Source organism: Heterodontus francisci, chromosome 50 (genome assembly GCF_036365525.1).
Source record: "Heterodontus francisci isolate sHetFra1 chromosome 50, sHetFra1.hap1, whole genome shotgun sequence".
NCBI classification, from domain to species: domain Eukaryota; kingdom Metazoa; phylum Chordata; class Chondrichthyes; order Heterodontiformes; family Heterodontidae; genus Heterodontus; species Heterodontus francisci.
In genome coordinates, this window is record NC_090420.1 from 6,040,249 (window position 1) to 6,063,473 (window position 23,225).

At 43.7% G+C, this 23,225-nt stretch overlaps 2 protein-coding genes across 2 annotated transcripts in view; both read right to left on the reverse strand.

Moving 5' to 3' along the window:
• Nucleotides 1-4,838: 4,838 nt before the first annotated feature.
• On the reverse strand, nt 4,839-5,228 carry LOC137358438 (histone H2A-like). The gene has a single exon (XM_068024402.1). The coding sequence runs from the start codon at nt 5,226-5,228 to the stop codon at nt 4,839-4,841; it is 390 nt and encodes a 129-aa protein (XP_067880503.1).
• Nucleotides 5,229-5,327: 99 nt separating this feature from the next.
• Nucleotides 5,328-23,225, reverse strand: part of LOC137358453 (histone H2B-like) — a 184,482-nt gene continuing 166,584 nt past the window's right edge. Inside the window, exons 3-4 of the mRNA XM_068024416.1 lie at nt 6,140-6,420; nt 5,328-5,364 (exon numbers count right to left, since the gene is read on the reverse strand). Coding sequence (XP_067880517.1) covers nt 5,328-5,364; nt 6,140-6,420 — 318 coding nt within the window. The remainder of the gene's footprint in view (nt 5,365-6,139; nt 6,421-23,225) is intronic.

Genomic DNA, 23,225 nt, shown 5'->3' on the forward strand with positions numbered 1-23,225 from the left:
AGAATCTGGAGAGATATGGTGTGCTGGTGAAAACTGATCACTGTGATTGGTCAAACCCAATTGTCATTGTGCCCAAGTCAGACAAAACCATCAGTCTATGTGGGGACGACAATGTCAGAATGAACCAGGCAGTGGATTATGAGAAGTATCCACTACTGATCTCGAGATTTGTATGCGGATTTAGCAGGATCCAAGCTATTCACAAAGTTGGATTTATTCCATGCTTATGCACAGCTCAATGTGAATCAAGTGAATCTGTAGTATCTCACAATAAACACACACATGGGGTTATACTCCTACATAAAGCTGCCGTACGGTGTGAAGCCTTCTCCAAACTTCTTCCAAGTTACAATGGGTAAGATTTTACAAGGAGTGCTACATTGCTTGTGCAATCAGGATGATGTGTTGATCATGACTGTAACAAATGAAGAGAATTTTCAAGTGTTGGATGAAGTGTTAAAAAGGCTCAATGATCACAATGTGTCACTTGAAAAAGAACAAGTGTGCCTTTGTACAATCTGAGGTGGTGTACCTTGGCCTGATAATCAATGAAAAGTACTACAGCCAGTGAAAGAGAAGATAGAGGCTATGGTCAAAGCCCCTAAGACAAAAAGATGTGTCTGAGCTTAGATCTTTTCTACGCATGGTCCAATACTACTTGCAATTTCTGCCTGAGCATGCAATGGTGTTAGCTCCACGACATGAGTTGTTGAAGAAAGATGTGAAATGGAAATGGTCTAAAGCACAACAAGGCCACATAGTTGACCAAAAGGTCACGGAGCAAAGGCAAACAATATGTTAATGGTGTGTTGAAAGACAAAGCATTAGTACAGATTAGGTGTGAATACACTGAATATTGAACAGCAGCATGTGCAAACCTGAAAACAAACCTGAAAAAAACAGTGGGTAAGCAAACTGAACATACAGAATGAATCACACAATCACATTTAGTTTCATCGACTGACACTGAAATAATCTCACACTCAGACACAGTACCACAGACAGATAGATGTAGAATTAAACTCGCTGTCACATAATGTACCAGAAAGTGTGTCAAAATTAATCTCATACAGTACAAAAGATGGATTGAATTTGTCTCACACTCAGTGTAATAGGTTTTAAGCAAGTGAAGCGGGGGTGGGGGGAGGTGGGGAAGAGAACAAAAGGGAAGGTGTGTAATAGGGCAGAGGGCAGGAGAGATTAACTGACAAGGAGGTCATGGGGCAAAGGTAAAGGGAGTCTGCTAATGGTGTAGTGAAAGACAAAATATTAGTGCTGAGAGAGTGTTAATGACAGAATAATCAATAGTTTTGTCCAAAAGCACATATTTGAAAAACCAAGTTTAAGGCAGGCACATGGTTAAACAAAAAGATAAAATAAAATAATAAAAAGGGTTGAGAGCCCTGTCAACCACAGTGAGGGGGAAATCGGAAACGAATTTGATGTAATTTTCCAGTTCGGAGCGGGAGCAGGAAATGACACTGATCCAGTCATCATTGTACCGGAAAAAGAGCTGGGGGTGGGGTCCTGAGTGGGACTGGAAAAAAGAATGTTTGACATACCCCACAAAAAGACAGGCATAACCATTTACAGAGATAGGGCACAAAGAATCATCATGGAAAGAGGCTTGAGCTTCAAATCCAAAGCTGAAGTGACAGGATCAGAGGAACAGCTGTTTGTTCTGCAGTGTGGACTTCGGTCTGAGCTGTAAACAAGCAGTTCCACAACAAAGGGAGAGAACTCAAAAATTAGAGTTCTGCCTTTCAGGAATATTGCCGGGAAGCACTTTTTCACACAAAGGGTAGCGGGAACCTGGAATTCTCTCCGAAAAATCAGATAAACCTGAGGGTCAATTGACAATTTCCAACCTGAGATTGAGAGATGTTTATCCAGTGACGGTCTGAGGGTTTATGAAATCACAGCAGGTAGCTGGAGTTAAGATACAGGTGAGCCAGGATCTAATTGAAAGGTGCAGCAGGCTCGAAGGGCTGAATGGCCTACCCCCATTTCTATGTTCCTATGGCTGCAACAGGGCAGAAACAGCTGCGAACGTATGTTGCATTTCACATTTAACAGCAAAAATACCAGCAGTCAGGAGCTGAAAAGGGAAAGATGACCCCTCGATGACCGGAGAATAAGTACAGAATGGCCTCCTTCAGAACTGGTGATTTTATCAGGATAAGATGCCGAACATTAGAAATTAATCCAACGGGAATCGCCATCCTCCGCCTCCAGGAATTGGACAATATAATGCTGGGATGTGGGAGTTTGGTTTGGGCAGGGGGTCGGCTGTGACACCACGAACACTCCCTCTCCACCTCCTCACTCCATCCCTTCCCCTCTCCATGGGCCCCCGGCATCATCCGATCCACAGATTACTTCCAGCAGACATTGCTGGGGAGTGACCGGAGTCCTGGTTCTCTGACTCCATTTTCCCTGTCCCACCCATGGCCACTGAGGCTCCTCTCCCCCCATCCACCCTGAGAGCAACTAACCCACCTTGTCCATAAATTTAAACTGGAAAAGTGTCTCGTAAAGAGTAGGAGCAGAGGGGAGGCTGTAACCCATCAAAGAGGATTGTGTTCCTGAATCCCCAACTCTTTTTGCCATGTTTCCATTCAATGTCCACACTCTCTCCTTGGTCTGTCCCTGGAGACCTGTCATGTCACGATTCTCTCCAGGGAATTTCTAAAGATATTTTCCCCATCCCTCCAGGATTGGCCTGGAGTCCCCAGCACTCCCTCCATTGCAGTACTTTCTGAAATACTACCCGTGCCATGTAATCATCAAGAGAGACAGTGGGGAACTAGGCAGATCAACAGGATGTCTGGCAGATTCAGTGTGAGTCGGTAACACTGCCGGGTAAAGGCCGCTTTCCAACTCCAATCTTAACACAGGAGATTCCCCAAACGGCTGAAATAAGGTGTTTGCAAACTGCTGGAAGAGGATGTGTGTGGAAATGGTGACGTTACTGAGTAGGTTATTTGTCATAGAATGGACTGTGTTTAGGTGGGAATATTACTGAGTGCTAATTGTAGCGGAACCATATTTAAAAGCTCCGGCTTTCTGGAAAGCCTTGACTATGAAGGCCGAGTCTGGAAGGGTTTGTGTGGAGAGCTGGGTTTCGGTTCCACTGTTAATAAAGGGTTTGAAATTGGCGAACCAGAGGAAACAGGAGGTGGAGCTGAAAGATGAGGGGCCGTTCTCTCTCTGTCTGTCACTCTGGGTGTCTCCTCCCCATCTGCTCTCTGTTCAATCTTCACTCTGTCTCCTCCCCTTCCTGCTCTCTCTCTGCCATTCTCAGGCAGGTCCGGGCGGTCTGTGTAAAGTAGAGCCTGCAAGAGTCTGCTTCTTATATAGTGCAGTGATCTGAGTGAAGAATCATCATGTCTGGCAGAGGTAAAGGAGGCAAAGGACTGGGCAAAGGCGGAGCAAAGCGGCACCGCAAAGTGCTTCGTGATAATATCCAGGGCATCACCAAACCAGCAATCCGCCGCCTGGCTCGCCGTGGCGGGGTCAAGCGGATCTCGGGTTTGATCTATGAGGAGACTCGCGGGATGTTGAAGGTTTTCCTGGAGAATGTGATCAGGGATGCGGTGACCTACACTGAGCACGCCAAGCGCAAACGGTCACTGCCATGGATGTGGTGTACGCTCTGAAACGGCAGGGCCGCACTCTCTACGGATTCGGCGGTTGAACAATTTGACCCTTTCCAGCAAACACAAAACAAAGGCTCTTCTCAGAGCCACCCATCGCCACACAGAGAGAGCAGTGACCGAGAAATGGGAGCTGGGATAGGCTGTTCAGAACAGTTCAATCAATCTGAAATATTTCAGATTTCCAACATTCGCAGTATTTTACTTTTAATTCTTTGTTCAATCAATCTGCTGTGTTCGGGATGAAAAAAAATGGAATCCCCGAATTTGACATTTCATTTGTAGCAAGGATGTGCAGTGGATTTGATTTTCTAAACGGGCTGTGTTAACAGTGCCCGAGGCTCTACACTTAGTTATTTCCCCAGTCGACACATGCCCTCAGTGAAGAGCCACATCACTCCTCCAGAATCACTCATTGTTTTCATAGAATTTCAAAATGATTTTGCTGCAATGAGGGAATCCGGGAGTTTTGCAGCAGCCGTTGAATCGGTCACTGGAACCAGACCCACTTGTGATGTTATTTCTCCCGAGACGGTGTTTCCTGCACTGAAACTGACAGGGTTTGTGAAACTGATCAGTTTCAGCTCAATCATTCAGGGACCTGGAATTCCCACAGTTTGAGCCCGCGCTGTCCAGAGCCCACTTCTGATTGGTCACCCACGTCTCATTCACATGTCTTAACCAATCGCAGAGCCTCGAATTAGAAAATACAGCAAATCACTGGCTTAAATTGGCAGAAAGTTTGAATTCGAAAAAGCCGTCAATTTCAGTGTCGGAAAGAAGCGAATTAATGGTAAATCTGGCGTTAGTTGAAAGCTGTTCTTAAAATCGGGCCAGGACTTTGTGCAGAGAAAAGCGGAATAAAAAAAGCTTTTGATGGATTATATATATTACGAAGTTTTAATCTGTAATTTTTTTTGTCTACTTATCTGTACATGGCGGTAAGACTCCATTCAGCAATCTGTAACGGGACAAATAACTCACTCAGTGTGGAATTAATAAATTAGACAGGTTTTGGGGTGACAGTGAGAAATCACTGAAACAGATGCTTAAACATTTGAAATAGTTCTCATTCGGTCCTGTTACTGGCATTTTGGAATCAGACAGGAACCAGCCCTTTCACAGAGACTGTGGGTGGCTCTGAAAAGAGCGTTTGGTTTATTTGATGACATTTCGGCCGCTTTACTTTTTCTGGGAGCTCTGAGCGCTGGTTTTCTTGGGCAGCAGCACGGCCTGGATATTAGGCAGCACCCCGCCCTGAGCAATAGTCACTCCCCCCAGCAACTTGTTGAGCTCCTCATCGTTGCGGACGGCCAGCTGCAGGTGTCTGGGGATGATGCGGCACTTCTTGTTGTCCCGGGCCGCGTTCCCGGCCAGCTCGAGGATTTCAGCAGTCAGATACTCGAGCACAGCAGCCAAATAGACCGGGGCTCCGGCACCCACACGCTCAGCATAGTTGCCCTTTCTCAAGAGCCTGTGAACACAGCCCACCGGGAACTGCAGTCCGGCCCGGGAAGACCGAGACTTGGCCTTGGCCCGAGCTTTGCCGCCGGTCTTTCCTCTTCCAGACATTTCCACAATCTCGCAAATACTTTCACAAAGAATGGATAACTTCCGCCGCATTCACTTTACTTATAGCCTGAAAACTCTCCCCATTGGCCGGTACTTAATTCACCTCATTTGCCTATATTCTTCACCAATCAGGTCACTGACAACAGAGGTGGGCGGGGTTTACCGCCAAAACATCAGAAGCAGAAAATTTGTCAATTTCAAAAAGACCGCCAATTTCATTGTCAGAAAGGAGCGGATTAAAATAAATGTCATCCTGAGTCAAATATTTAAAATCCTTTGTCTTTATTTTGTTCTATTCAACTTTTTCCGTCACGAATTACAGACGCGGGTTTAAAATGTTATTTAAATTGTGGATCTTTCTCCAATCGCTTTCAAACTGTCCCGGGAGGTACTAAATCCCTGTTCACAGCATTTCCCTGAAGGGAAACATTCAGTTTATCTTCAATCAGAGCCCAGTGTCCTTCTCTGAAAAGAGGAAGCAGGATCGAGTCCTCAAAGTGCCCTTAGTCTGCTGTGTAATAATCCCATTCCGGGCTGTTTCAGTGCGGAGAGTTACTGTTAATAAAATTATGAATCAGTTCACATTTCAGGAATAGAGTGAAGGGACTGAGGTCTGAACCTTACCGCTGAAAGCAGCTGTTAATGCGGTCATTCAGGGGCTGTGTAAAACAACAATAACAGCTTTAAGCAAAAAAGGAAAGGTGGATGAGCGGATTATGGGTTTTAGTTCGGTTTATGGGACAGCAGACAAAAACACAGCAGTGGGACATTTATTATGTTACACATCGTCTTAAAATGATTTCATAGAGATGTTCGGATGCAGCTTTTTCAGAGAGATTGTGGGTGGCTCTTAAAAGAGCCGTTGTGTTTGGGATGTTTTTCAGTCCATTGTGCAGTTTTACTTGGAGCTGGTGTACTTGGTCACCGCCTTTGTCCCTTCCGACACGGCGTGCTTGGCCAGCTCCCCGGGCAGCAGCAGGCGCACGGCGGTCTGGATCTCCCGGGAGCTGATGGTGCTGCGCTTGTTGTAATGGGCCAGGCGGGAAGCCTCACCCGCGATGCGCTCGAAAATATCGTTCACAAACGAGTTCATGATACTCATGGCCTTGGAGGAGATGCCGGTGTCGGGGTGAACCTGCTTCATCACTTTGTAGATGTAGATGGAGTAACTCTCCTTCCTCGACTTTCTCCGCTTCTTGCCGCTCTTTGCTGACGGTTTATTTAAGGTTTTCTTGGCGCCCTTCTTAGCAGCTGCTTTCTTCTTCTCCTCAACCATCTTCAGTTTCAATTTCAGACTCAGAAATAAACCAAACCCCTTCCGAGTGCGGATTAAATAGACAATCCCACAGCTCTATGCTAATGAGGGATGGGGGAAAGTAAAGATTGTGATTGGGTGATTTGGAATGATGTCCCAACGATTTAATATTGTAATTCGACATTTGGTCTCTTTCGCCATCCAATCAGATTAAATATTTGCAACCAATCACAAATTCCCTTACTGCAATCAGGAAGTATATTTCACAAAGACTCTCTCCAGTCCCAGTTTATATTGAAAGAGCTGCTCCCTGTGTGGAGCTTCCTGGAAATGTCCTGGCTGTTGTTGGGAGGACACTTATTGACTGATTCTGTGTCGTTGTGTCTCTGCTATTGCATGTGAGTGTGCAATTAATTTCATTTTTAGTCTAGGCTACTGTGTTTGAGTGTTTTATGTAATTTGGTAACTCAGTCTCTGGTGCTGTATGGATTCATTCTGTCTCTGTCAGGTACTGTGTTTGAGTGTGAGGAGATGAGGTGGAGTGTTGCGGCAAGGAAGATGGAAAAGAGCATTGGTGCCGATGACACAGCCTTACTTGACCCCAGTTTGCACTCGGATTGGGTCAGTGATAGATCCGTTGGCAAGGATTACAGCTTGCATGTCGTAGTGCAGTATGTTTGAGGAGGACATTCCATAATCCCTCTTGGTTGGGAGAGTCGAAGGCCTTTGTCAGGTCAGGCAAGGCCATGGATAAAGGTTGCTGCTGCTCCCTACATTTTCTTGAAGTTGTCTTGCTGTGAAGATTATGTTCACTGTGCCTGTTGATGGACAGAATCCACATTGTGATTCCAGTAGGAGCTCTTCAGCCACGGGGAGGAGGCAGTTGAGAAGGACTCTTGTGATGACCTTCCCTGTGGTGGACAGCAGCGATACCCCTCTATAGTTAACACAGTCGGTCTTGTCAACTTTTTTAAAAGATGATCACAATTACCGCATCGCGGAGATCCCCTGTCATGCTCTCCTCCTTCCAGATGAGGGAAATAAGACATATATTTGTGTCAAGAGTGCTTCTCTGCCATATTTTAGAATTTTTATGTGAATTCTATCTATTCTGGCAGTCTTATTGTTTTTTGGCTATCCATCTCTAACGTCATGTGTGAATGTGGGATTCATTCTGTACCTGTCACTCACTGGTACTTTGTGAAAGTGTGAGTTACATTCTGTATCTGTCAGTCTTCAGTATTGTATGTGAGTGTGGAATACATTCTGTCAGTGGCACTGTGTGTGAGTATTTGATTCATTCTGTCAGTCTCTGGAATGTTATGTGATTTGGGACTTAGTCTGAATCTGTCAGTGGTTCTGTATGTGTGGAGTTCAAGCTATATCTGTCAGTATCTCAGTGTGGGTGTGAGTTCATTCTTTATCTGTCAGTCTCTGGTGATTTATGTGAGTTTGGCAGTCACTGAATCTGCCAGGTACTGTAGGAGTATTTGAGAATGATTTTGTATGTGTCAGTATTTGCTACTACATAGGAGTGTGGGATTAATTCTGTATCTGTCAGCCTTTGGTAGTGTGTGTGATTGTGGGATGAATTAATTCGCAGTCATTGGTGCCCAGTATGAATGTGGAAATCATTCTGTAACTCAGTCTGATATTGTTATGTGAGGGTAGGAATCACGTGTATCTTTCGATCCCGGGTGCTGATTGTGAGCATGGGATTCATTCTGTACCTGTCGGTGGTAATGTATCTATCTGTGGGATTAATTCTGTACCTTTCAGTCACTGGTATTGTGTATGAAAGTGGGATTAATTCTAGATCCGCCACACATTGGTTGTGTGTGTGTGTGTGTGTGTGTGTGTGTGTGTGTGTGTGTGTGTGTGTGTGTGTGTGTAAGAACATAAGAAGATACGAAATAGGACAGGAGTAGACCATTTGGCCCTTCAAGCCTGCTCCGCCACTCAATAAGATCATGGCTGTTCTGATTGTGGCCTTAACTTCACTTTCCTGCCTGCCCCCATAACCATTGACTCTGTTGTAGATCAAAAATCTGTCTATCGCTGCGTTGAATATATTCAATGACACAGCCTCCACAGTCCTCTGGAGAGCAGATTTCCAAAGATGAACAACCCTCTGAGAGAGGAAATTCCTCCTCATCTCCTTCTTGAAAGAGAGACTGCTTATCTTAAACTCTTGCCCCTAATTCTATAATCCCCCACAAGGAGAAACGTCCTCTCAGCATCTACCTGTCCAGCCCACTGAGAATCTTACAGGTTTCAATAAGATCACCTCTCAATCTTCTAAACTCCAGTGAGTATAGGCCCAATCTGCTCAACTTTTTCTCATAAGACAATCCAACATCCCAGCAATCAGTCGAGTGAACCTTCTTTGAACTGATTCCAATGCAGGTATATTCCTCCTTATGTAAGGAGACCAAAACTGTATGGTGTTGGGATGTCACTAATGCCCTGTAAAGTTATAGCAAAACATCTTTACTTTTATACTCCATTCCCCTTGCTAAAAATGCCAACATTCCATTTGCCTTCCTAATTACTTGCTATACCTACATGCTAACATTTTTGTAATTCATGTACCTGGACACCCAGATTCCTTGGTACAGCAGCATTCTGCAGTCTCTCTCTATGTAAATAATATTCTGTTTTTCTATTCTACCTGCCAAAGTAGACAATCTCACATTTCCCCATGTTATACTCCATCTGCCAAAATGTTTTCCCACTGACTTAACCTATCTATATCTCTTCGCAGACATATTGTGTCCTCCTCACAACTTGCTTTCCTACCTATCTTTGTACCATCTACAAATTTGGCAACAATATACTTGGTCCCTTCATGCAATTATTAATATAGACCATAAATAGTTGAGGCCCCAGCACTGTACCTGTGGTACTCCATTGGTTACAGTTTGCCAATCTGAAAATGCTCCATTTATCCCCACTCTCTGTTTTCTGTGAGTTAGCCAATCCCATATCCATGTGTGTGTAGTTTTCAGTTTGTATCTGTCAGTGCCTGGTACTCTATGTGAGTTTTGGACTCTTTCTCAATCTCTCAGTGCTACTATTTGTGTGTTAGGTTGCTTTAGATGACTCAGGCTGAGGTACTGTGAGTGAGTGCAAGAATCAACCTATACTTTTCAGCATCTGGCACTGAGCATGTGTATCAGCATCACTTTATCTGTCAGTATCTGGTACTCTGTGTGAGTGGGGGATTCATTATATAACCTTCCGTCCCTGGGACTGTTTGCAAGTCTGGATTCATTCTGCATAAAATGTCAGCACAGCAACAGGCCACAGATGTGGTCGGTTTTAAGTAGACAATATGTTTGAAGTGTTGCCAAGTATTAAATATCTGTCACTGTGAACATAATAGCGAAAGATAATGTATCTTTCAGTCTGATACAGGATTGATGTGCAAGTGTAACTCAGGCTGTACTGATCAATTTGATCAATGCCATTCAGTCTGAGTGAGTATCTTGGATTTGCATGTAAAATGAGCTCAGTCTGGAATTGTACAGTATCTTCCATCTGACACTATGAGGTTTCAGGACTGGTATGTAATTTATAGCTCAGACTATACTGATCAAATTTATAATGTATCTTTTAGTTTCACAATCCGGATGAGTTTTAAACTGGAATCTGAGTTTGTATCTCAGGTTATACTATATTTCAGAATCTCTCAATCTGATTATGCACTTCAGATTTGCATTTGTATCTAATGTATATGTCTGGACACATTATGGGAATTAATACTGATAATAAAGTCAAAACCCGTGTAAATATTGGGCTGGTATTCAACTTGAATCTCAGATTATATTAGTTTAGTTTAGAGATACAGCACTGAAACAGGCCCTTCGGCCCACCGAGTCTGTGCCGACCATCAACCACCCATTTATAAACTAATTCCATATTCCTACCACATCCCCACCTGTCCCTATATTTCCCTACCACCTACCTATACTAGGGGCAATTTATAATGGCCAATTTACCTACCAACCTGCAAGTCTTTTGGCTTGTGGGAAGAAACCGGAGCACCTGGAGGAAACCCACGCAGACACAGGGAGAACTTGCAAACTCCACACAGGCAGTACCCAGAATTGAACCCGGGTCGCTGGAGCTGTGAGGCTGCGGTGCTAACCACTGCACCGCCCTTAATTCTATAACTTTGAAAAGGGAACCATGTGTCAGTTCTACGTGTATTTAATTTGTAGCTGAGGTTGCTCTATTGTGGGATTGACAGACTGATAATTTGATAGTGGGTGAGAATTTGGACTGGGATTTATTTATCTACCTGTCAGTGGTACTGAGTTGGGGTGACATGGAAACAACGTCTGTCTCTCCTGTTCTGTTTGATTGATGGATTGAAAACGTGTCTCTGGATCTATTTCTGCTGTCTGAGACTGTGGAACTGATGACCTGTCTGTGTCTCATCGCTCTGTGAGTGATAATGTACGGACTGTGTGAGAAGGAGCTGGTGACACTCTTCCTTGTAACTTGGGTGGAGGAAACATCACATTTATTCTGGTTCATTCAATTATTTGTCTGTTTGAACAGAAGTATGTTTATAACTAAAATACAGGTGAGATAGAAGATACAGGATTTTAATGAATTTAATCTCTCGAATAATAATGAGCCCCCACAAAGGAAGCCCAGTCATACAAATATTATCATTGTTTGACTGCACTGCAGTAATAGGTTCTTCCCATTCTGTCCCCTTTCCCCGTCGACACACAGCCTGAGAATGGCCTCTCCCTTCCCCCACTCACCCCATGTTCCGGGACCAGTTGATTCTCCACTCCGCCTCTTACAAACAGCCCCCGCTTGCCCCGGACTCGATGCTGATCTCTGAGTCTATCTGCGGACACGCTCCCAAAGCGATGTGCTGCTGGAAGGAGGCTGCTGTTTGCTTCCTTCCCCCGGGACCGGGATCTCTCCATTCTCGACTGTTTCAAACCATCTTCTTCCGCTCACAGGCAGTGCTGGGGGAGGGGAGCGCAGGCGCAGATTCAGGCAACAATTCAGCAAACAGAAACATAGAAAATTTCCGGCGCAGAATGAGGCCATTCGGCCCAACATGTCCGTGCCAGCGCAAAGAGAGCGATCCAGCCTGTTCCCACAGTTTATTGTTGTTGGACAGTGAAGTGTGGAAACAGAAGCGGACAGTCAGGATGTGGGGAGTTACACAAAGAGAATCTATTATAGGCACCAGGTGAGAAGTGTGAAGGACACATTTTAAACAGCGGCTGTTTGGTTTCGCCTGAATGTTTAGACCATGGGAGCGGGAACTGGAAATCTGACCTGTGTAAAAGTCCCTGTTCCGTCGGTCAGTCCCATTCATGTCCCAGCGGATTATGTCTGGATGTTATTTAATTGTTGTAAAATGGCCAAAGCCCCTGGTATGCAGTAGCTGGGGGCTGCAGGACTGCAGTGGAATCAGACACTGACTCTGGTTGTATTGCTGGGTTTCCTTTGTGATTGTTCAAAATGATTATTCATTCAAAGATTGTTTTGGTCTCTCTTGTAACTTCCACCACACCTCTTCCTGAATTATAATAAATACTTTTTCTTTCTACAGGCAAATACTTGAAGGAAGCAGAATAAATATAATGATGCCTCAGCACAAGGGGAAGTGCAGCCGGCTTCTCACACACAGTCAGTATAGTATCATTCAGAGAGAAAAGAGACATCAGTTCCACAATTACTGCCAGCAGTACTAGTCAGACCGGCACTGATCCCAAATTCCAGAGACTAACAGTCAATCCAACAGTCACACAGAGCATGACAGACTGAAGTTGTTTCCATTTCACCCCAACTCTGTCCCAATGACAGGGAGAAACATCAATCCCAGTCCAAAATCACACCCACTATCAGATTGCAAGGCACTGTGTCACTCTCACAAGACAGCAGCCTGAACTACAAATTCAATGTCAGATAGAACAGACAAACAGTACCCGATTGTAAAGTACAGAATTAATCTCAATAATGTAACCAGACTGCAGACTGAGCTACATGTTACACACCACTCCACAAATCTCACAAGTGGTCAGACTGGAGGATACAGTATTAATTCCATTACTGCAAACTGAATGCACTGTTATCTACCAGGACATAAAACAAATTGTAAAATGAAAGGACACAGACCTGAAATGTTAATTGTGTTTCTCCCTCCACAAATGCTGCCTGAACTGCTGAGTATTTCCAGCACTTTTGTTTATTTCATATTTCCAGCATCTGCAGACTTTTGCTTTTATTTTAGAGTTAAAGAAACATTGCATTGTGAGGTGGGAGTGACTGCCCTTGACATCAAGGCAGCCTTTGACAATTTTGGCAACAAGGCAGCCCTAGCAAAACCAGTGTAAATAGAAATCGGGGCAAAATGCTCTGCTCTTTGCAGTCATACCTAGCACGAAGGAAGATGGCTGTGGTTGTTCAGGTCAATCATCTCAGCCTCAGGACATTACAGCTGGAATTCCTTAGGCTCGTGTTCTAGGCCCAACCAACTTCAGCAGCTTCATCAACGACCTTCCCTCCATCACAAGGCCAGAAGTGTGGATGTTTTCTGATGATTGCCCAATGTTCAGCACCATTCATGACTCCTCAGATACTGAAGCAGCCCATGTCCGGATGCAGCAAGACCTGGACACCATCCAGGCTTGGGCTGATAAGTGGCAAGTAACATTGGCATCAGATAACTGCCAGGCAATGACCATCTCAAACAAGAGAGAATCTAATCATCTCCCCTTGATGTTCAATGGCATTACCATCACTGAATCCCCCACCATTAACATTGACCATTGGTTACCATAGACCAGAAACTGAACTGGACGAGCCATATAAGTGCTGTGACTGCAAGAGCAAGGTCAGAGGCTAGGAATTCTGCGGTGAGTAACTGACCTCCTGTTTCCCCACATCCGTCCACCATTCACAAGGCACAAGTCAGGAGTGTGATGGAATACTGCCCACTTGCCTGGATGAGGGCAGCTCCAACAACACTCAGGTAGCCTGTTTGATTGCCCACATCCACCACCTTCAATATTCACTCCATTCACCACTGATGCACAGTGGCAGCAGTGCGTACCAGCTAAAAGATGCACTGCAGCAACACACCAAGGCTTCTTCGACAGTACCTTCCAAACCTGGAACCTCTACCACCAACAAGGACAAGGGCAGCAGATACATGGGAACACTACCACCTGCAAGTTCTCCTCCAAGCCACACACCATCCTGACTTGGAACTATATCACCATTCCTGCACTGTCGCTGGGTCAAAATCCTGGAACTCCCTTCCAAACAGCACCGTTGGAATTCCTACATCTCAAGGACTGCAGCAGCTCAAGAAGGCAGCTCACCACCATTTTGTCAAGGGCAATTTGGAATGGGCAATAAATGCTGGCATAGCCAGTGATGCCTACATCACATGAACAAATGAAAAAAGTGAGGAAATAGTGAAGGGCTTCTATAGAATACATGCAGATATGTTTCCTCTTGTGGTGTTGTCTGAAACAAGAGCCAAAAACATAAAATCAACATTCATAAAAACAATGAGGAATTCATGAAAAAGGTATTTATGTAGTGAGTGGTTAGAATATGGAATTTGCAACCACAGGGAGAGGTCGAGGCGATAATATCGATGCATTTAAGGGGCGGTGGAACAACTGTATGGGAAGAAAGGAATTGAGGGATATACATATGGGGCTTTATTTTTCTTTATTTGTGCATATGAAGCAGGGTGGCTGGAAATATGTGTAGAGCATCGAGCAGTGGGGACGATCCCAGTGCAGTGTTTTGTCTGGATTGATCTGCCCAGAACACTTGTGATGCAGGAGCTGGGAGCTTCAGTACTTCAGTGGAGACAGATACTGACACTGGTTTTCATTTGTGGGTGTTTTTAATGACTATTAATTGCGAAATTAAATTCACCTCTTTGATATTTTGCACCTCCCCTGTTCTTGAGTTAAGACATATTTTTTCTTCATACAGGCAAATACTTGAAGGAATCGTTATGAATGTGATGGTTGCTGCACTCGAGGCACAAGGAACAGTGCAGCCAGCTCCTCTCACACACAGTAGGTACATTATCACTCAGAGTACAGAGGGATAGACAGTTCATCAGTTCCCTAGTCTCAGACTGCAAAAGTAGTCAGGCCCACATTGATCCCGAGTTCCAGAGACTCATTTTCAATCCAACAATCAAACAAAGCAGGAGAGAAATAAGTTGTTTCCATTTCACCCCAATTCAGTCCCATTGACAGTCAGATACCTCAATCCCAGGTCCAAGTCACCCTCATTAACAGATTGAAATACAATGTGTCAATCTAAATATAATGCAGACTTAGCTATCAATTAAATATCAGATAGAATTGGCACACAGTATTGATTGAATGGCACAGAATGTAACGTAATGATGTACCCTGAGATTTAAATTAAATACCATACTCAAAGCTCACATCCATTCATGATAAAGGATGTTTGAACATCCCCATAGTGTACCCTGAGATACAAGTTACATACAAGTTCAACATTCATTACAGATAACGTTTCTAAGGTGCTGAAAGATATTGTAACCTGAGACACAAATTAGATACCAGTTCAGAACTCACCCACACTGTGAAATGGAAAGATACAGAATCAATTCCATTAGTGTAGATCACTTTAAATCTGTTTCCCCCAGTCACTGACCTCTCTGCTAAGGTAAATAGGCCCTTCACTACAACTCTATCCAGGCACCTCAAAATTTTGTATGTTTCAATGAGATTTCCCCTCAGCCTTCTCTGTGCCAAGGAGAACAGCCCCAGCCTATCCAGTCTTTCCTCATAGCTGCATTTTTCCAATCCCGGCAACATCCTCGTGAATCTCCTCTGTACCCTCTCTAGTGCAATTACATCCTTTCTGTAATAAGGTGATCAGAACTGCATACAGTATTCGTTGTGGCCTGACTAATGATTTATACAGTTCCAGCATAACCTCCCTGCTCTTAAATCTATACCTCGGCTAATAAAGGAAAGGATTCCATATGCCTTCTTACCACCTTAACGACCTGTCCTGCTGCCTTCAGGGATCTGTGGACATTTACTCCAAGGTCCCTCACTTCCTCTACATCTCTCAGTCTTCTCCAATTAATTGTGTATTCCTTTGCCTTGTTTAACCTCCCCAAGTGCATCAACTCACACTTCTGAATTGAATTCCATTTGCCATTTTTCTGTCCATCTGACCAGACCATGAAGATCTTCCTGCAGTCTACAGCTATCCTCCTTGCTATTTACCACACAGCCAATCTTTGTGCCGTCTGCAAACTCATACCCCCTACATTTACATCCGTGAAGACTACATCAACTGCACTACCCTCATCTATCTTCCTTCTTAATTCTTCAAAATTTCGATCAAGTTGGTTAGACAAGATCTTCCCTTAACAAATCCATGCTGACTATCCTTGATTAATCTGTGCCTTTCGAAGTAACATTTTATCCTGTCTCTCAGAATAGATTCCAATAATTTGCCCACTACTGATGTTAGACTGACTGGCCTGTAATTATTTGGTCTCCCTCACTCCCTTTTTAAACAAAGGTACAATGTTAGCAGTCCTCCAATCCTCCATCACCACACCTGTATCCAGTGAGGTCTGGAAAATGATGATCAGCTCTTCTGCTATTTCCTCTCTTGCTTCTTTTTAACAGCCTGAGGTGCATTCCATCCGGCGCTCGTGATTTATCAACTTTCATATGGACTAATCCCATTAATATGTCCTCTCTCCCTCTGTATGGATCACATCCATACTTCACACCCCTCTTCCTTATCTACAATATATGCATCTTCCCCCTCTTTTGTGAAGACAGATGCAAAGCATTTATTCAGAACAATGCCAGCATCTTCTGCTCTACACATAGGTTACCTTTTTGGTCTTTTCTGTGCCCTATTCTTTCCATATTTATCCTTTTACTCTCAATGTATTGATAAAACATCTTTGGGTTCACCATAATTTTGATTGCCAATATTCTTTTATGCTCTCGCTTAACTTTCCTAATTTCAATGTTGATTTCCCCCCTCCACATTCTATACACCTCTTGGCTTTCTGTAGTATTCAGTTCTCTGTGTTGGGCATAAACTTTCCTTTACTGCCTTATTATACCTGTAAACTCCTTGACATCCATGTGGCTCTAGATTTGGCCTTCCCACCCTTTTTCTTTGTGGAAACATGTTGACTCTGAACCCCTGGAATCTCCCCTTTGAATTCTTCCCACTGCTCTGACACTGATTTACCTTCAACTACCTGTTTTCAGTCCACTTTCGGTAAATCAATCTTCACCTTAGTAAAGTTGGTCTTACCCCAATTGAGAACTCTAACTCCTGTTCTGTCCTTGTCCTTTCCATAATTATATTAAAACTGACTGAATTATGATCACTACCACCAAATTGCTGTCCCACTGCCGCTCCTTCCACCTGCCCCTCTTCATTTCCTAAAACTAAGTCTAAAACTTCACCCTCTCTTGTTGGACTTGCTACATATTGGCTAAAAAAGTACTCCTGAATGCACCTCAAGAATTCTGCTCCCTCAATTCCCTCTACACAAAAAGTATCCCAGTTAATGTTTGGGTGGTACAAATCCCCCACTGTTACTGCCCTATTGTTCTTGCACTTCTCAGATATTTGCCTACATATCTGCTCTTCCATCTCCCTCTGACTGTTTAGGGGTCTATAGTACACTCCCAGCAGTGTGATTGCCTCTTTTTTGTTCCTCAGCTCAATCTATACGGTCTCATTTGATAAACCTTCCAACATATCATCCCTCCTCACAGCTGTAATAGTTTCTTTGACCAAAATTGCCACTCCCCCTCCTTTTTTATCCCCTTCCCTCTCACGTCTGAAAACCCTGTAACCAGGAAGATTGAGCTGCCACGCCTGTCCCTCCTTTAGCCATGTTTGTGTAATAGCTATGATATCATACTGCCATGTGTCTAACTGTGCCCTGAGCTCATCTGCTTCATTTGCTATACTCCTTGCATTGATTTAGATATCCTTGAGCACTGCCAACATTTTTTGTTTTGAAGTTTCTAATCAGTGTTTCCTCTCTCTTCCAGACTCCATTAATTTTCTGCCTTCCATTTTCATTTCTGATCTGACTCTACCTTCCAGTCCCCATCTCCCTGCCAAACTAGTTTAAACCCTCCCCAACAGCACTAGCAAAACATCCTGCAAGGAACTCCGTCCTGGCTCGGTTCAGGTGCAACCCGTCCAACCTGTCCCAAAAATCTAAAGTCCTCCCTCCTGCACCATCTTTCCAGCCACACGTTCATCTGTCTTATCCATCTATTCCTGTACATTCATCTGTCTTATCCATCTATTCCTGTACTCACTTGCACGTGGCACTGGGAGTAATCCGGAGATTATTACTTTTGATGTCCTGCTTGCTAATTTCTTACCTCACTCCCTAAGTTCTGACTGCAGCACAACATCCTTATATCTACCTATGTTGTTGGTTCTGATGTGGACTACCACTGCTGGCTGTTCACCCTCCCGCTTCAGGGTGCTCTGCAACTGCTCAATGACATCCTTGACCCTGGCACCAGGGAGCCAACACTCCATTCCTGGATTCACGTCTGTGGCCATAGAAACACCTGATTGTTCCCTTGACGATTGAATCACCTATCACTATGGCTTTTCCAGTCTTCCCTGTACTCCCCTTTGCTGCTGAGTCACCCATGGTGTCATGGACTTGGCTCCGGCTGCACTCCCCAGGTGAAGCATCATTGTCCTCTGTATTCAGAACTGAATACCTGCTGGAGTGTGAGACGCACTCGGGGTGTCCTGCACTACCTGCCTGATTCTTTTTGACTGCCTGGTGGTCACCCATTCCCTCTCTCCCTGCATACTCTTAAGCTGTGGGGTGACCACATCTATAAACGTGTTATCTATGTACAAAGAACAAACAACGGTACAGCACAGGAACAGGCCATTCGGCCCACCAAGCCCGCGCCGATCTTGATGCCTGTCTAAACTAAAACCTTCTGCACTTCAGGGGACCGTATCCCTCTCTTCCCATCCTATTCATGTATTTGTCAAGATGCCTCTGAAACGTCGCTATCTTCCCTGCTTCCACCACCTTCCCCGGCAGCAAGTCCCAGGCACTCACCACCCTCTGTGTAAAGAACTTGCCTCGCACATCCCCTCTAAACTTTGCCCCTCTTGCCTTAAACCGATGTCCCCTCGTAACTGACTCTGCCGCCCTGTGAAAAAGCTTCTGACTATCCACTCTGTCTCTGCCACTCATAACTTTGTCAACCTCTATCATGTCGCCCCTCCACCTCCATTCTCAGTTTTGGGAAAAATAGAGTATATGACTGTATCAGTAAATAGGAAAAGTTAAAATATGTTGTGACCAGTGGAGACGTGTGATGAGAATAAACAGATCCTCCTCTGATTTCAACTACACAACGTTTGTGATTTTTCTCTGTAGCTTAGTTGGTTAAAGCACCTGTCTAATAAACAGAAGAGCCTGGGTTCAACTCCCAGCAGAGCCTTATTTCACATTTGTGATATGCTTTAGAAGTTTCCTTGTCAATCATTTATATCTCTGTTTTGTGAACTTGAACTTGGAATTCAAATTACATGATGAATTTCAGTCACAGGAGAAAACAGCCTTTGTGAAGGATGTGAGTTGGGAATGGCTGTTCCTCCTTGTCCAGAAATTCAGTGCTGATACGCCAAAGGCAACTTCTTTGACACAAATTTGTTCACGGTTACATTCAATCTGGAAAACAGCTCGACATTAATCTCACTGAAGGAAAGTGTGACTGCGTTGTATGTTTCAGAGTGTTTGTGTCGTTATGTGTTGCTTTTAACCGAGACTGGGGACATGACGCGAGTGGGAAGGTTGATCCGAGGTTTGGAATATTTGTCAATCAGGAACAAGAAAAATCAAAGGAACTAAATAAGAAAACCTATGTCTCGTGGGTATTGAGAGACGGTGAGAAGATATTAAACTTTGTTCCATTCAATCCGGCTGCGATGAACTTTGAATTTTTCCGCCTTTTATAAACATTATTTGAAGGGTCTCTGTAACAATGTTCAGTGTTGAGGAGAGTGGGGTCTGGGTGAGCAGCTGCTGAGTGTGACAGGGTCAGGACTGGATGCAGGAAGTTCTCTGACACTCTCTCTCCCTCTCTCTCTCTGATGGCTTTGAGTTGATTTTCAATTGTTTGAATAAATGAAGGAAGTTCCCTCCACTCATTTGTTTGGACAGACAGTGTAGTACAAGGATATAAAGGGTTAATGCTGAAGATAGTGGGATCAACCCCTCCCCCTGTCAGAGTGATGATGTAACAGTCACATGAGATGAGGTTTGGGAGAAGAGAGAGCAGCACCAAGGATGCCAGCTTAAGAGGTTTGATGAATGTGTATATAGTATTGTGTAAATTAGAAAAGAGTTCTTAGTTCTTTCAGCAGGAAATGTGTCCAGAAAATATTCAGGAGTCGGAATGCAGATATTAACTCCAAGTGACAGTTCTGGGTTCATTTAACAAAAAAAAGGTAGCGAATAATATTGCTCACCGATTGAAATCCCCCAGTGAGGAGACAGTTAAACAGGTGATCTGTTGGGGCATCCTTCGATCCAAGGTTTCGGCAGCATTTAATCTCCCTTTTTGGTGAAATTCTCTGTTATTTGCATCTTTTTTTAATCAGCTTTCATGGGTGAGTGAAAAACTCAAAAAAACTTAACAGTTCCATTCTTCCTTCTTCCCATCAGTTTCTTTTTTCTGTCTCAGATCAATATAATGATGAGAATCCCAATTTAATCTGCTGTTTCTGGTGTTTTATCCATTCCAATCAAAATTCAACATTCCAATCAAATCTATTTGTTATTCCACAGTGTCTCTCCATGTGTTTTATTCTGTTGTATTCTCTCACAGTCTGTTTGATGATCAATGTTACATCTCAGTCTCTGTTCTGGTGAAGATCAGAAGCAGTGTTATCTGTTTGCACCACCCGACAAGTCGGCCTGAGGCTGTGTCTCATCGATAATGTTGAGTTAGGAACATCGAAACATAGGAGCAGGAGTCGGCCATTCAGCACATCGAGACTGCCCCGCCATTCAATATGATCTTGGCTGAACATCCACTTCAATGGCCTTTTTCCCACACTTTCCTCATATTCCCTTATGTCATTTGTATTTACTAATCTGTCAATCTCTGCTTTAAACATACTCAACGACTGAGCTTCCACAGCCCTCTGGGGTAGAGAATTCCAAAGATTCATAACCCTCTGAGTAACAACATTTCTCCTCATCTCTGTCCTAAGTGGCTTCCCCCTTATTTTGAAATTGTGTCCCCTGCTTTTCGACTCCCCAACCAGGAGAAACATCTTAGCTGCATCTACCCTGACTGTCCTTTAAATATTTTGTGGGTTTCAATGGTATCACCTCTCATTCTTCAAAACTCTAGAGAAGACAGCCCCAGTTTCCCCAATCTCTCTTCATAGGACAATCCCACCATCCCAGGAACAAGTCTGATGAACCTTCGTTGAACTCCCTCCATGGCAATAATATCCTGCCTAAGGTAAGGAGACCAAAACTGTACACAGTACTCCAAGTGCGGTCTAACCAGGGTTCTATACAATTGAAGCAAGAATTCACTACTCCTGTACTCAAATCCTCTTGTGATAAAGGCTAACATACTATTAGCCTTCCCAATTGCTTGCTGCACCTGCATGTTAGCTGTCAGTGACTTATTGACATGGACACCCAGATCACCCTTATATTCTATAACTCAGTTAATAAAGGAAAGGATTCCATATACCTGCTGAACCACCTTATTGACCTGGACTACTACTTCAGGAATCTGTGGACATTCACTCCAACGTCCCTCACTTCCTCTACACCATTCAGTGTTTTCCCATTAATTGTGGATACCTTTGCCTTTTTTGACGCGTGCTCTCGCTGTTCCCTGCTCTCCGAGTGAACTCTTGCTCCCTCTCTCTCCTGAGCTCTTGATGCTCCACTCTGCTCTCACTGTTTCCCACTCTCTTAATGTATCAATATTTGTTTGCCTTGTGTTTAATTTAAAATATGGATTAACTGTATTTTACAGTTGTAGGTTTTATTTGGTAGTCCTGTACAAGTTGTGGATTGGTATTTAATATTTAGCTCTGTGAAAACGATTGTGAATGAAAATATAACTTTCAATCTTATACATGGGCTGGTCTGCAAGCTCCAAGTCCTTCATTTTGTAGTAATGGAATTGATACTGTATCTTTCAGTCTTAATCTCTGTGGGATTTTTGAACTGGCATGGAATGCATAACTTGGTCTAACGTTCCGATGTACATTATTGGGATTCAAAGGATGATAGGAAATAGGGGCATTAGGCCATTCAGCCCATCAAGCCTGCTCCAACATTCAAACAGATCGTGACTGATCATCTACCTCTACGCCATTTTTCCTGCTATCTCCATATCCCTTGATCTTGTTAGTATTTAGAAATCTATCGATTTCTGTCTTGAATATGTTCAATGATTGATCTTCCACAGCCCACTGGGATAAAGAATTCCACAGATTTCCCACCCTCTGAGTAAAGAAATTCCTGCTCATCTCAGTCTCAAATGGCCTGCCCTTATTCTGAGTCTGTGTCCCCTTGTTCCAGACTCACCAGACAGAGGAAACATCCTATCCATATCTACCCTGTCACACCCTGTAAGAATTTTGTAAGTTTCAATGAGATCACCTTTCATTCTTCGAAACTCCAGAGAATTTCGGCCCAGTTTCTGCAGTCCCTCATCATAAGACAATCCCACCATCCCAGGGGATTAGTCCGGTGAATCTCTGTTGCACTCCCTCTGTGACAAGTCTATCCTTCCTTCAATAAGGAAACCAAAATAGTACAGAATATTCCAGGTGCAGTCTCAGCCAGACTTTATACAATTGAAGCAATATATCTTTAACCATGTACTCAAATCCCCTTTCAATGAAGCCAACATACCATTTGCCTTCCTAATTGCTTTCTGCACCTGCACACTAGCTTTTAGTGTCTCATGAACAAGGACACCCAGGTACCTTTGGACATCGACACTTCTCAACCTCTCACCATTTAAGAAATACTCTGTCTTTCTGTTTATTCTCCCAAAGTGGAGAAATTCACACTTATTCACATTATATTCCATCTGCCATGTTCTTGCCCATTCACTTACCCTGTCCAAATCCCCTTGAAGCCTCCTTGCATTCATTCTGTACCTTTCAATCATGCAAATTTTGTCTGTTCTGTTTCAAGGTTTATATTTAAAATGTAACCATGGTGACAGAGTTTATTTAGATCTGATGATGGGTTTGTTTTTGGACTGTGATTGATGTATCAACCTGTCAGCTGTATTGAATTGGAGTGAAATGGAAACAACTTCTGTCTCTCCTGCTGTTGTTTGACTGTTGGATTGAAAATGTGTCTCTCGACTTTGGGATCAGTGTCTGTCTGACTACTTCTTTTGTTTGTTCCAGTGGAACTGATGAGCTGGCAGTATCTCTGTGCTTTGGGAGTGATCCTGTACCGACTGTGTGTTGGAACGAGCTCGCTGCACTTTTCCTTGTGTCCAAGAATCACCACATCCAGTCAGGTTCCTTCATGTATTTTCCTGCAGGAATGAAAGAACTGGTGAGGTAGAAGATACAAAAGCGATCAATGTAATCGTCCCAATAATAATCATTATGAACAATCGCGAAATGAAAACCAGGAACACAAACAGTGTCAGTGT